The 14,645-nt window shown below is 43.6% G+C and overlaps 1 protein-coding gene across 1 annotated transcript in view; it reads right to left on the bottom strand.

Moving 5' to 3' along the window:
• The window catches only part of TRPC5 (transient receptor potential cation channel subfamily C member 5), a 260,230-nt gene that overhangs the window by 120,793 nt on the left and 124,792 nt on the right, over window positions 1-14,645 (bottom strand). The window contains exon 2 of the mRNA XM_078063933.1: window positions 7,591-7,989. Coding sequence (XP_077920059.1) covers window positions 7,591-7,968 — 378 coding nt within the window. The 5' untranslated portion in view covers window positions 7,969-7,989. The remainder of the gene's footprint in view (window positions 1-7,590; window positions 7,990-14,645) is intronic.

The following is a 14,645-nucleotide window of genomic DNA, read 5'->3' as shown; positions in this document are numbered from 1 at the left end:
CTTAAATCTTATGTGTCTCTTGGAACACAGAAGGCCATGCTCACTAAGAGGGGTGGGGACTGGAGGGACAGCATGTGCATGTTTGTTCTCCACACAATCCTATACATTTCTTGAGGGCACTCACTGTATCTTTCAATTGTGAGGCATATAATTAGCAGTCAAAAATACTTAGACAACTGAATAGAACTGAAGAGAATTAATCATTTGCTGAAACTCTGTCATCAATGAGTTGTTCTGGAGAGACACTACTTGGAGCTGCTTTGCTTATTTTCAGCTTCATTGTAATTGTTACCACTTCTGGTGGTCCCTCCGAAGCAGAGTGGAGTAGTAGAACGAGTAGCTTGGGAGACTGGAAGCATTTGTGTCAGTTCAGACTCAGCTGAGTGACCTTGGACCTGTTACTTCAGGCCAAATAATCTCTAAACTCCTACAGTTGTGTTCTGGGAGTGCAGTAGGCCTTGTCCACTGAAAGCACAGATACCCAAGAGGAAGTAACTCAGTGTATCAGTTTGGGCGCTATGATGTGACGCAGTTATTCTGACCTCCTCCCAAGAAGTGGCTGATTTATTATCTTGAGTTGATTGGCACAACCCAGTTTTTTGGTCTAGAACTTTGATTTTAGAACGAAAATCAGAGAATTAAAGCTGTTCCTCAGATTATGACAAAGACTAAATACCTTCTGTTAGATTGGGCAATTCAGGTAACAAAGAGTTCATAATATTAATACTATTTTGTATTAATGTTAAGGATATAGGTATCATATATTAAATGCTAGGTACCACAAGTTATGCCACATCTTCAAAAATAATTCTCATTTAAATCTTGCAACAATCTGTGGCATAGGCAGTATCATTATCCCCATTATACAGATAAGGAAACTGATGCTCAATCACGGTAAACAACTTTGTCAAGGTCACTCAGTCTGAACTCTCAGCTACTATGTGCGAGTGGGTGCTTACCACATTTTTGAAAAAATGGATACGTGAGATTAGCCAGAAGGTGATATCAGCATGGCTTCACACTAGTAGGAGTAGGAGTAGTACTAACTACCCCTTCCGAGTATTGGCTATGTGTCAGGCACTGTTCTAGGTAATATATGTGCATTATTCCACTTAATTCTCACTTTACCTCTATGAAGTAGACTCCATTGTTGTTCCCATTTACCGATGAAGAAACTGAGGTTTGGAGAGATTAAGTGATATGTCCAAGGAAACACATCTAATAAGTGGTTGACTGCGAAGCCTATGTTCTTTCTTCCACTTCAGGTTGTCTATGAATAGCAGGGTGACTTTTGCCATTCTCCCTTTCGCTTTCTGCTCTCATATTGAGTGTTTGAGACGTAGAGGTTAGACTCTTTTGTTCTCTTCTCTGGGCTCCAGTCATCTTTGCCCAGGCCCTCAGTATTCCTCTCCACACTGTGCAATCTCTCCCTGAGACCACGAGTCAGATAGAAGGGAGTAAATGGAATGTCTTGTTGCTGATTTTCTACAATCTTAACACAAACACTTATCAGTGTTGTTGAAACTTAATCTCGCTAGCTCATCTGTGAGACCAATTTTAATTTGGAGCCATCTGCCACAGACAAATGAGTAATTATGGCAGAGCCCAGAGGGGTGGGCCTTGGGGAGAAGGTTGGCTTAGCCTCTTTCCGCCTGCCTGCATTGACGCAAGTGACCAAGAAAGAAAATTCTTTGGGTGGGCTGTTGATGGAGAGGCCAGCAGCTCTACCTCCCTGTTGCTTAAATCCTTAAAGACACCAGTGAATGAGGAGGGATGACTTCGAGATTATACAGCTTGCCTAACAGCAGAAGGGAGATCATTGTCATCAAGGCCAGGCAGAAGGAGGTAATCTGTGAACTGGGCCAGCTCGCTCACCAGCCTCTCTCTCTCTCATTGTATTAGTGGTTCCTTGTGATGAGTGCCACTAGCCAGCTGGTCTCTCCACACAATATGACAGGCTAAGTCAAATTGATGGAATGAAGCTGAGAATGACAGTCATTGACCTCTGCCATTTTTTTTTCAAAAGACTTTAACATATCTTTATCTTCTTTCTTCCTAATGAGAAGTCCCTAGATTAGGTAGGGACTGGTATCATTAGCTTCATTTTATATATGAGGAAACTAAGCCGTAGGGTGATTCTGTAACTGGACATGTGTAAAAGATCTTGTACCTTGCCCAAGGACACCCTGTTAGCTACAAGCTGGTTAGTACCTCAAACTCTGAATTCGAGTCTGTCATTCTGTCTTCGAGATGAGTGGTTTTCCATCTACGCTTGCTCCTCAGGGGCCAAGGAGGCATAGGTGTATGTGTGTGTATGTGTGTGTGTGTGAACAAGTGGGGTTTTGGGCCCTGGTCTGCACATAAACTAGGCCAGCTCTGCGTGGTTCTGCTTGTCTGTTTTACATCTGGGCAGGATTTCATTTAATGAAAGGCTCTGTTTCTGAAAATGTTTGAAAATCACTTACCTGACTTGTATTTCTCATAGAGAGTATAGTGGGTTGAAAGGTGTCCCCTCAAAACATATTGTCAAGTCTTAACCCCCAGTACCTGTGAATGTGACCTTATTTAGAAAAAGTGTCTTTGCAGATGTCACAAAATGAGGTCATCCTGCATTAGGGTGGGCCCTAAATCAATGGCTGGTGTGTTATAAAAGAAAGGAGAGGGAGATCAGGACCTAGAGACACAGGGAAAAGACACAGTGGAGAACTCTGTGTGACAATGGAGGTAGAGATTGATGCAGCTACAAGCCAAGGCATGGAACAGATTCTCTCCTAGGGCCTCCAGAAGGAACCAGCCCTGCTGGTACATTCATTTCAGACTTCTGACCTCCTGACCTATGAGAGAACGCATTTCTTTTATTTTAAGCCTCCCAGTTTGTGGGAATTTGTTATGGCAGTCCTAGGAAACAATACAGAGTGGATAATAGACCTCTTACCTAGAAATGGGTGAGAGTGGGCTTATTAAAATGTTGGTCCCAGGGGCGCCTGGGTGGCTGAGTTGGTTAAGCGACTGCCTTCGGCTCGGGTCATGATCCTGGAATCCCGGGATCGAGTCCCGCATCGGGCTCCCTGCTCGGCTGGGAGTCTGCTTCTCCCTCTGACCCTCCTCCCTCTCATGCTCTCTGTCTCTCATTCTCTCTCTCTCAAATAAATAAATAAAATCTTTAAAAATAAATAAATAAATAAAATGTTGGTCCCAGGCTCAAACCCCAAGATTCTGATTCTGTAGGGGCTCAGGCATCTGTATTTTGACAAGTTCTCCATAGGTGCAATGATTAATCTTTGAGCTGGTTTTGACAAGACACAGGTACAAGACTCTGCTCTGGATTGTAGCTGGTTTGGCTCCTCTGGTTGATGATGCTCCTCTAGTGGCTCCCAGAGTCAGTGGGGCCAAAGGGAGAAGGCTTGATATACAAGAAATAGGCTGGTGTTAAACCTTCTGTAGTACAAAACTTTTGAATTCTGAGAATTATTTAAGAATGTTTACCCCAAGGAATCACAAAATCTGCCACTGAGGAAATAGGCTGTAGTGGTCAGGGAGTGGATACTGCCAAGGGGGTCAGATTTCCGGAGCAGCAAGAAGACCTCAGAACAACACATACACAAGAAGACAAAAGACTAACACCACACACACACACACACACACACACACACACACACACACACACACACACACAGAGTCTTATACTTGTCTGGTGCAGAAAATTCTGATAAAGCATTGCCATTTTTACTTTGAGTTTTGGTCCCCATTAAAAACGTAGATATCCATGTGAGTGTTGATCCTCGAAGCCAGTGTCAGCCATTTATGCCTGGCCTCTGATCTTTATCTGAGAGCACTTTTGATAGGCTAGAAGATGGAGAAGAGCACGGTGGGCTGAGCAGAGTGGTTCTTGCAGCCAGCCTGAGACCAAACTCTTTGCCCAGTAAAGCCAAAAAGGGCACTTGTTTATCCACCCAAGACTGATGGAGGTCAGCTGTGCCCAGTCCCTTGGAGAGATGGGGGAGGGCCCAGGAAAAAGGCCAGGTGTTTGGATTCTGTGTGTGGGAGGGGCACCTTCCTGAGAGTAGCCTACCCAGCTGGACCCGTGGTCCTTCAGGAGGCCTGTGTTTGCTCATATCCCTGATTGCTCCCAGGTAAACAAATCCTGTTTCTATCTCCCAGAAAGGCAGAACTCCAGCACTGTGGCAGCCTGTTGTTATAGTTACTGACATATGACTTATTGCAGCGATTGTCAGAGCAATGGGAGAAAATAAAATTTAGCAGAGGCTGGTGGTGGGGGTTGGGAGAGAGAGGAGAGTGGGAGGAGAAAGTTTTCGGAAAAGACTTGGGGATGGGGCTGATGGCTTTGTGCGTTTGTACATATGGTGTGATATTAGAGTACAGACAAAAGAGGTTTTACATTGGCAGCATGTCTGAAAGGATCTTGGGAAAAGACAGCCTGTCCCAAACAGCTTCACCTCTGTTCCATATGCCTGCCATTTCACCATTAGTGGTTCATTCCTGACTTAAGCACTGCCTTTCTCCAGGGGAGGTCATGCCTTAGATTGTACTTCAGGGTAAGTTTTTCTGGTGACTTTCTTCCTTAGAGTTTGCCAGAGCACTGGGGAAAGATTGGGGGGATGGGGGCCATCAAATAAGGACATAGCCTACTTTCAAAACTCAGATAGGGTTGGTACTGCTAGCCTCCTCTTTGGAAACTCCCCTGTGCTCTCCTATCTTTCACCACAGTTATGAAGTAAATGGGATTGAATATGAAAGTCCAGGATGTCTTGTTCAATCAGCTAGCCATATACTTTTCTAAGGGATAAATGTAGCTCCTTCTTATTCATCAGCAAATATTTATATATCACCCGTTATATACTAGGCACTGGGTTAGGTACTATTGGGGTAAACATGGAAACAGTTGGGCATTAGACTATGCCTGACATTTAGAAACAATCTAGGACGCCTGGGTGGCTCAGTCGGTTAAGCATCTGCCTTTGGATCAGGTCATGATCTGAGGGTCCTGGGATCGAGCCCCACATTGGGCTCCCTGCTCAGCGGGGAGCCTGCTTCTCCCTCTCCCTTTGCCCCTCCCCCTGCTTGTGCTCTCTCTCTCTCTCTGACAAATAAATAAAATCTTTTAAAAAAAGAAAAGAAACAATCTAGTTACAGAGACTAGACATTTATGCAAGTAAGGCTGGCCAATAATACATAGTGGTTGTGATTGGTGTCAATGGAAGGATAGAGCTAATGGCTAATCTCAGAGGTGGGCAAGGTCATCATAGAGCAGGTTATCTGGGTAAGCCTTAGTTCAGAGTAACACAGTAAATCACTCAGGCCCTTAGCAGGACTGTGGGAAAACAGGGCACAGAACAAATCAGTTTTGGTGGGAATCGTGACACAGACTGAGTAGGGAACATGTTCATACCTCTCTGCTTTGCTATTCATCCAAATTCTGGCCTGTCCTTTCCAGAGAGCTCTCTATCCTTCACTGATCAACCCTAGTCTCAGAACTCCTGTGCTGGAAATCCCAAGACTTAGATTGCCATAGAAGCAGTATAAGCAAGTGGTTAAGTGAGTGAGTTTAGGAGTTCAGTTGCCTGGGTTCGAATCCTGACTCTGACACTGTGATCTTGGACAACTGATTCGACCGTGACTCGATTTTTCTCATTGGTAAAATGGGGGTAGTCATAATAGTGTCTACTTAACAGAGTTGTGGGAATTAAATGAGCTCAGTGGTGTAAGATGCTTAGCGCAGTGCTGGCTGCACATGAGCTATTATGAACTATTTGTTCATAGAATAAGTATTTATTGAGTGCCTGTGATATTACAGGCACTTTCCTACTGCGGGGCTACAGCTGCACTGTATTAAGTGCTGATGGAGCATGGGGGCATTCAGGACCTTTGCTCAAGGAACTTTTAAACTACTGTTTTTCTTTCTGCTCTCTCCATTCCAATGCTTAGTCTATGTGTTATCACTTAGCTTACTTCTGTTCCTTTTTGTTTAACTGGGCAGGCAAGTAGTAGAGCTATGAATTCCCTTAAACCAAGATTTGGTCGTATCCCATAAGGTTTGATGTCAAGTGTTTTCCTTATCTAAGCATTTTGCAATTTGGGGTTTGATATGTACTATTTTTGGTTTTTAATGTATTATGGTATTCCACATTTGATAACTCTGTATTTTCTTTGTCCCTACTATGTTCCAAAGAAAGACAGTGAAGAGACCTGTCTGACTTGAGGGGTTTAGGAGAAACCTGCAGGAGACAGGACCGGAAAAGACCATTACTGAAGGGTAACGAGTACTAGACTTCATGTGTTGGTTTCTCTTGTAATGGGACCTTGTAGTCACTGAAAGCATGGACAGGAATGACAGGATTGTTGTGCTGTACTGGGGAGAATAAGCCAGCATTGTTGCTCAGGATGGCTTGTGAGAAAGAGAGGGTTCTATAGGCAGGGAATCCAATTAGAAGATTTTCATGTTATTCTAGGAGAGTGGTTCTTAAACTTGAGTGTGCATCAGGGTCTCCTGGAGGGGCTGGTCAACACACAGCATGCTGGGCCTCACCTCCAGAGTTTTTGACTCCGTCAGCCTGTGGTGGGGCCTGAGAATTTGCATTTGTAACAAGTTCCCCTGGTGATGCTAACTAATGCTGCTGGTCCAGGAACCACACTTTGAGAATCACCTATCTAGGAGAGAGATGATGAGGAGCACAGGCAGAGTGGTGGGAGGAAAGAAAGTGTGAAAGAGAGATTGGGCAGGAAGAAACCATAGGGCTTGGGGATTGGACACAGAGACAAGGAAAAGGAAGGACTCAAAGATGATTCCAGAGTATTAAGCCTAAGTGCCTTGGAGGGTAGAGAGTCACAGAGGCAAAATCCTAAACATTTAGAGGTGGAATGCTGTTGCATCACAGGTACTGGGAAAATACATGAGTCCCTGTATCTCTCTGCATCTACACCATGACATTCACATTTAAAGGCCTTTTGTCGTTCTCCAGGAGAGAGGCTGGTGAAGACAAATCCCATGTCTGTGTTTGGTCTCTTCCTTCCTAAAATGTAACCTTCGAATAGAGGAAGAAAATGAAGCTAGAGAGCAGAGGGTAGGGAGTGTCGAAGGAGCTTGGATATTATGTAAATGGAATGTACACTTTCGGGTTGCTAAGTACTTTTTTAAAAGATTTTATTTATTTATTTGAGAGAGAGAGAGAAAATGAGTGGGGAGAGGGACAGAGAGAGAGGGAGAAGCAGGCTCCCCACTGAACAGGGAGCCCGATGTGGGGCTTGATCCCAGGATCCTGGGATCATGACCTGAGCCGAAGGCAGACGCTTAACCAACTGAGCCACCCAGGCACCCTTGGGTTGCTAAGTATTGAATGTATATGGGCAAATGCTCACAAGGAAAAGGCAAATGAGGAAAGCTCAGTGTGGACCATGCAGGGTAGCTCTAGGATACCACCGGAGATCACTGATGCTATTTCTGAGAGCAGAGGGTTGCGATGATAGGGCTTCTTAACTCCAGCCTACCTAACCTTCCCTAGTTTCCAAGCTTCTGATCCTGGGGCGTTATTGTTCCTGGCTGTTTCCTCAGCCCGCAGGAATTTCTCTTACCTGCTTCTCTCCACTTGGCCGCCGGTAGCTGAGCAGAAGCTCCACAGCGCCCACCACCTCCTTGCGGATGGCATAGAGCAATGCATCGCCTACATACACACTGTGGTTCAACAGCAGCTCCATGATCTCCAAGTTCTCATTTTCAATGGCAATGAGCAGGGCACTCCGGCCCAGAGGATCCATGCAGTTGATGTTGACATTGTAGTAGATCTCAGCCTCCTGAAGGGCCTGTTTCACAGTGGCGTAGTCCCCCTTCTCCACAGCACTGAGGAAGGCCTTCTCTTCTGCAGAGAGCTCCGTCTCAGCCCTCACAATCTGCAGGGGGATACGGTCTCGGTATGGTGAATAGTTGACTTTTTTGTAGTACAGTTGGGCCATGGTTCATAGCAATTTAGCAACCTGAGTGAGAGAGAGGGAGACCAAAGAGAGTCTTAGGTGCCTGAAGGTCTCAAGTGGCTGGTTTATGGAGGCAGCCTGGCTAAGGGGTTGGAAAATCAACTCTTTTCACACTACCATCTTTCTCTTCTTACAAAGGGGTATAGCAGAAAAAGCCCAGGCTTTTGGGTGGGAAAGACCTGGGTTCAAATCCTGGCTTTACCAGCTCTGTGACCTTGGATAAGTCATTCAAGCCCACTGTGCTTCGGTTTATTATTATTAAGGTTACTGATATTAATAGCATTAATAGCAGTTATCACTTAGTTACTGCTTACTGTGTACCAGGCCCTGCGCTAAAGGATAATTCCTCCCTCATAAAGCTCTTGTGCGAGTCAGGTGAGATAATATATTTTCAAAGCAACTGGCACAGCGTAAACCTCCTAAGACATGGCACAAATTAATTCCTTCTTTCCCTTCTGCTGTCTGAAGATACTCATGAGAATACTTCTGATGGATGATGCAAAGTTGTAGCTACCTTTGGCCAGTTTCCTTTAGGCCCTGGGCCCATGGGCCTGAGCTAATTTTCAGGGTTACATTTGCAGCTGTCCCAGATGTAGATTCTGGATTGAAATCCGGTTTTCATGCTAACTGAAACCTTGCTTCTGGCTGCTGCTCACTGGGGAACAGCTATTGGCTCCACTCGACCAAAGTTAAGTACCCCCTCTGCCTATTCATGATTTTTCCCTCTACCGCTTGAAACCAAGGAGCTGATGGATCTGATAATCTGTTTGATTCAGTTCTGAGAAGTGAATGGTCTATTTTATAAGCACCACATCTAAAACCAGATTTTAATGGAATTGATTTTAAAGTAAAACCTATTGAATTCCTACAGTGTGTTTAACTGTCTCTGGGAAACCAAGAAGAAAAAGACAGTCTTTGCCTTCAATTGTATGGAATGAATAACAGTATAGAGTTCTTGCCTTGTAGTTTACAGATCAAATTCATGCACGATCCTTACTGACTCCTTGTACTAGCCCTGTGAGATAGGAATGGTTATCCTCCCCAGGGGAGAAGATGAGGCTCAGATCCATAAGGTGATTGGCTCCCCTTTCCCTCCCATCCCTGGGACCTCCAGGACCCTCTGGAGGCTGAGTTGGGCTGGACCGATTTAAGTGTCTCATTACTGAACTGTTTTGCCAGCAAAAGGAAATGGAAATGTGATAAAGGGCCACTTGTCTCATTTCCTGGATGGAAGAGCAGATAAAGACATGAAGCTTCCACAAACATTTGCCTCACTTTTCTAGGTAATGACATCCCTGCTTTGGCAAAGGGAGAAGCATATATTATACCAAGTAACATTTGCAATTCATGTGCTTGTGATCTTCTGGGAAGTAGGTATTTGAAGGTGAGTGTCACCTCTTGCCCTGAACAGGCCCAAATGACAAAATTCTCTCTGCATCCAAGTCTCAGGAGAGCAGGGTACTGTTTGGCTGTCTCAAGAAGCACTGATATTTTTCTGTGCTACTTTCAAGTAACTCAGCAGTGGCTAAAGGGAAGTGGCACTTAGAGTAAGCATTTGTCACTAAACAGCAAATGACTTTAATAATACTAATTGTAGACTGCCTCCCTGCCTCCCCAACTCCATTATAAACAAAGAAGGAGGAGGAAGAAGAGAAAGTGTGATCTCCTGAAGAGAGACTCAACAACCTGATTTAGTTTATATTTATTTAGTTAATCAGTGTGAACACACTGGAAGCCTGCAGTGTGCCTTGCACTATGCTAGTCACCTTGGGAGGGTATGAAAGAATAGGTCCATGCCTTCATTGTCTCTCACCTAAACCCTTCCACTACCTTATGGTTGGTCATCCTGACTCCATTCTCTTCCCCTCCGCATGGTCTTCTGCACCACCTGCAAGTTATCCCATGAAACACGCATCTGATTCCATTTCACTCCTTGATTAGTTTCTTGATGCTCTTGTGATGAAATCAACATTCCTTTCTGAGGTCTCCTAGGTCTGGGCTTGTGTTTACCTCTTCAGCTTCTCACCCTCATCCATTATTCTTTAGCCTTGTGGAACTTCTTTTGATTCTCCCAACATGCCAAGCTTTTTTGCCACCTCAAGACCTTTGATTACCTCCTGGAATGCTCTTCTCCAGCTCTCTTCATCTCTCATACCTCAACAAAATGTCACCTCCTCAGAGCAGCCCTCACTAGCCACCTTGTCTAAAGTAGTTCCTTCATATTCTTCTCTCCATTATATTCTTTTCCTTCTTAATGCCTATCACAATTGGTAGTTACATATTTCTTTGTCTTACTGGATAATCATCTCTTCTGTCCAATTTGCTTTAAAGCTCAAGTTCAGGGACTGCATCTGTCCTGTTATAGCACCTGCACCTAGCCAAGTTCGTGGCATGCCCTGGATGCTTGATATATATTTGATGAGTGAATGAGTAAACCTTCCATGATATTCTCTCCATCCCACCCTGAGTTCTAGCCATACTGAGCCGTGCTCTCTGAGTTGCCCTTTTATGACCATGTCTGCACATAGCTTCATCCCACTCTCTGCACCTAACAAATTCCTTCTCGGCTTCAGCACCTTGCTCACAGTTCTCCTTCTCTGTGAACTTTTCCCCCAACACCTTCAGAAAGTTAGCCAATCCCCCTCTGAGTTCTCCACTGGTACTTGGATGACATTTCTCCAATGTCACCTAACTGCATGCTTGTCTTTCTGCCACTAGGGTAGGAGTACCTTGATTCCTGCCTTCTGAGGACTCACACAGGTCTGGAACATGACGGGTGCTTGACAAATGAATGTTTAACAAATACGATCTAGCTGTGGAGGGTTGGCATGGTCACAGAATAAAGTATTAAATTGTGTGGCACTGATATGATGCTTTGGGATTTCAGAAAGGCCTTGGTGAGGGCTGGAGATCTCAGAGAAGGTTTCATGGAAGAAGTAGCTCTTAAGCCAGTGTTTGGAAGATGAATTAAATGTGAAAATGTGAGGATAGTCCAGACACCGTAGAGCATAAGGACAACAGTGGTGAGATTGATCATGGCCTAGTTGGAGGGGTGTGGTGGATATAGTTTTCAGGCTATAATAAGATACAAAGATTAAGGGTGTGCTAAAATTTCAAGGCAAGAGCTCATAACCTCAGTTTTCCCATCAGAAAAATGCTCTTAAATACTTGCTGCCCATTTGCCACTTAAGAGGTTACCATGGGAGAAAAGGCTAGATGTCTTTTCAGATGATGTCACAGATGTTGCTGTGCTAAGCACTAAGATCTTGTCCACTTCCGTAAGGCAAGGCTGTGTGATAAACTGAAGACAAATGTATCCTAGTGCAAGATGAGAAGGAAGGGAACTAACTAAATTGGTGTCCTATTATATGCCAGGCACTGTGCCAGGAGCTGGTGCAACAAAATAATTAGTAGAGTTTTGAATACTTAATATGTCCCAGGCATTGTGCCAGGGCAGCACTATTACTACTACTGCTTCCTGTGGTAATAGTAGTAATAATGAAGGCGACAAGCAGTACCATTTGTTGAACTTTCACTATGTGCCAGATGTGTGGGTTATAGTGGTGAAGAGCAAGGACAGTAAAACACAGTAATTTGAGACTCGAAGTAAGTATAATTGGATTATATATAGTCAATTCAGAGTCTAGATTTACTTTTCATCTCTTGCATTTGAAATTGATCTGGTCTATTGCATTTCCAGTGAGCTGGAATATGAGAAACCTCATAGTATTCCCCTTAGAGAAAAATATCTCCTCCAGAGGTTTGCCTGAGAGTGTACTACTAGGGAATTGCTCCTTTGCTTTAAGGCACTACATCTCTAAAACTACCCCTGGAAGGAATAAAAAAAATCATGTGACTAACAGCCGTTAACACCTTAATGTGGATTCCTTGAGGAGGAAAGTTGCTGTGGCCTTGGGAGCACAGAGACGTGTGTCTAGAAAGGCAGGGAAGGTGTGGTGAAGGGGAAAGGAGAGGCCTGGTGTCCAGCCTTGGGAATCTCTTTTATGTATCCATTCCCACCTCGACATTACACATTGACAATGATGTAAAATGGGTTCCTTGTGTTGTCTGTCTACATGTAGGCTTATGTAGACATCTAATGACTTGCCTAATGCCCTACCCTCTTCCATTCCCCACAGCTGGTGCCATGTGACCCTTACTTACAGCTTTAGCCTCAGCCTTCCTCCAGGCTGAGACCAGTCCTTTCTTCATAAGCTGTTAGTCCTACTCTGCCATTTTTCTGGGAACAAATAGCTAATGATAGAGTTTCTGGCATCTCTTGAGGCTGTATTATTGGGAAGGTTCCTTCCCGTCACTCTTTACCTTTATACTTGGCAGATTGTACTCATTTGTCATTAACCTAAGCCAAGAGATGAGGTTGGCTTTCCCATCATTATGCACTGGCCTTGAGGTGTGTTCTTAACTGAACAAAACAAAACCAGCCAGCACTTAATGCCATTTCTACAAGTGAACCTCACTCCCAATGTAGTCCACCAAGTAAGGAATGTTAGGAATAGTCTAACAGGCTGCCTCAGGGGACTTATTGTGTTCTCTCTTTTTTATGCTTCTAGCCAGAGGAGAGTGTCTAATGGGATCTGTGACATTTGTAGGCTTAAATGATGCGATTTAAAGAGCTAAATCAGTGGGCTGGGCAGAAGGCCAGGGCGCAAATCCCAGCCCAGATCACTGCCCATCTCTGGACTTTGTCTGTGAAGAGGAAAGCCTCGCTTTATACCTAACTAAAAAAAAAGTGTGCTTTTAGAGGGATGTGTGGGAGGTATCTGTGCATGGCTTACACTCTGTGCCATGAGGACTGAGCTTGAATAGTGAAGCCCTTGTGACCTCTCGCCCTTATCCATGCCTACCTATCCACTTCTGCATCTCTTCAGAGCCCTTTAAGACAAGTAGATTTAATCTGATAAACTTGTACAATCTCAAGTGTAAATGGTGGATAACGAGCACATTTAATGATTATGTACCAGGCACTGTGATAGAAGCTGATGAAAATGGCTGGGTGGCTTAAAGCCATACCTCTTCTAGGAAAAAATTACATTTGAAGAGGAACTTTGAATGCCCAATCCACAAAGTGACTAAAGTGGAAATGTTATGTACAAAGGCACAGGAGTGGGCTGGTCAGAGAGAGACTGTGTGTGTATCTGTGAGCGTGCATGTATGCGCATTTGGTGGGGTATTGATTTTGAGAGCATCTTGGCTCCTTTCATAGTACCACTTTGAGAACTTCCTAATTTTAATGTACTAATCTTTCCCAGAAAGGCCCAGATCTTGAACCCCCTTCAGGGGACCTCAGAGGTCATCTAGAATAATCCCCTGCCCAATGATAAAGTCCCCTTGACAATATGTTAAGTGATTATTCAGTTAATGAACACTTCTGCCAATGGGGAACTCACCACTTTCTTGCCTGTGTGGTGAATGCTGACTTTCAGCAAATGCTTTTCTATGTTGAGCTGAAATCACCTGTCTACAACTTCTATTTCATTGCCCTAGTTCTTTTCTCTAGAGCAGCGCTGAGCAAAACTCTTTCTTCTGCATGACAACCCTTCAAATGTTTGATTTCAGCTCTTATGTCTCTCTCTACTCCGAGTCTTCCCTTCTCTAGAATTATGATCATTCTAGTGATCTGTTTCCAGTTACACTATGTTTTGTTTCTTTTTAAATATGATGCTCAGAAATGAAACCAGTGCTCTAGAATGGTCAGGCCAGCACAATACACTGTGGCTATTTTTTTCTTCATTCATATATTCAGCAATGCTTTGTTGAGGTCAAGATATCTCTAGTTTCAGGAGGCATGTTAAACCATCCTGCATAGTAGTGTATTGCAGTATTGTTTCTCATTTGTATAAATCTTATCAATTCAATAATTTCATTAATTTATAAATAATAATAAATTAACATTAAACACTAATCATATGCCAGAAACTATGTTACTAAATGCTTCACATACATTATTTAAATTATTCCTCACTTTTAGACAGTTATTATTATAAACTCCCACCTCACAGTTAAGGAACCTGAGGCACAGAGAGGTTAAGTAAATTGCTTTAGTTCACACAGCTAATAATTGGTGGCTTGGGATTAGAGCCAAGCTTCTGACTCCAGAGTCTACATTTTTAACTACTTCAATGAAAGTGGACTCTTTTATATGTTCCATAATGCCTATAACAGTGCCAGGAATAGAGTGTTTCAACGAATAGTTGTTATGCACCTACTATTTGTCAGGCCCAGAGTACTTGGTAGTGGGGAATACCAATATACATATATAAATGATATAGCCCTTGCCTTTAAGCAGCTCCCAGTCCAGAGGGAGAAAAAAAATGAAAATATGTTAAATGTACTAGGGTATGATAAGGATTCTAACACATAGTAGGGACACAAAGGAAGAAGTGTTTAACTCTACCTGGGGAAGTAGTTGAAGAGAAAGTAATATTTGAGCTTTGTCTTGAAAAGTTGGTAGGAGTTTGCTAGACAGCAGTGTAGGGATGGTCATCTCAGGCAACAGACACAACATGTGCTCAGGTGTGGATATATGAAACACAATGGTATTTTAAGAGAACACTGACTTTCTATTCTTCATACCTCTCAAGCATGTGACTACCTTGGGACCTTTGCACATGTAGTTTGCTGCCTATAATCTTCTGCCA

Source organism: Halichoerus grypus, chromosome X (genome assembly GCF_964656455.1).
Source record: "Halichoerus grypus chromosome X, mHalGry1.hap1.1, whole genome shotgun sequence".
Classification (NCBI taxonomy): domain Eukaryota; kingdom Metazoa; phylum Chordata; class Mammalia; order Carnivora; family Phocidae; genus Halichoerus; species Halichoerus grypus.
The sequence above is the reverse complement of the archived record's forward strand: the minus strand, read 5'-3'. Positions and strand labels throughout refer to the sequence as shown.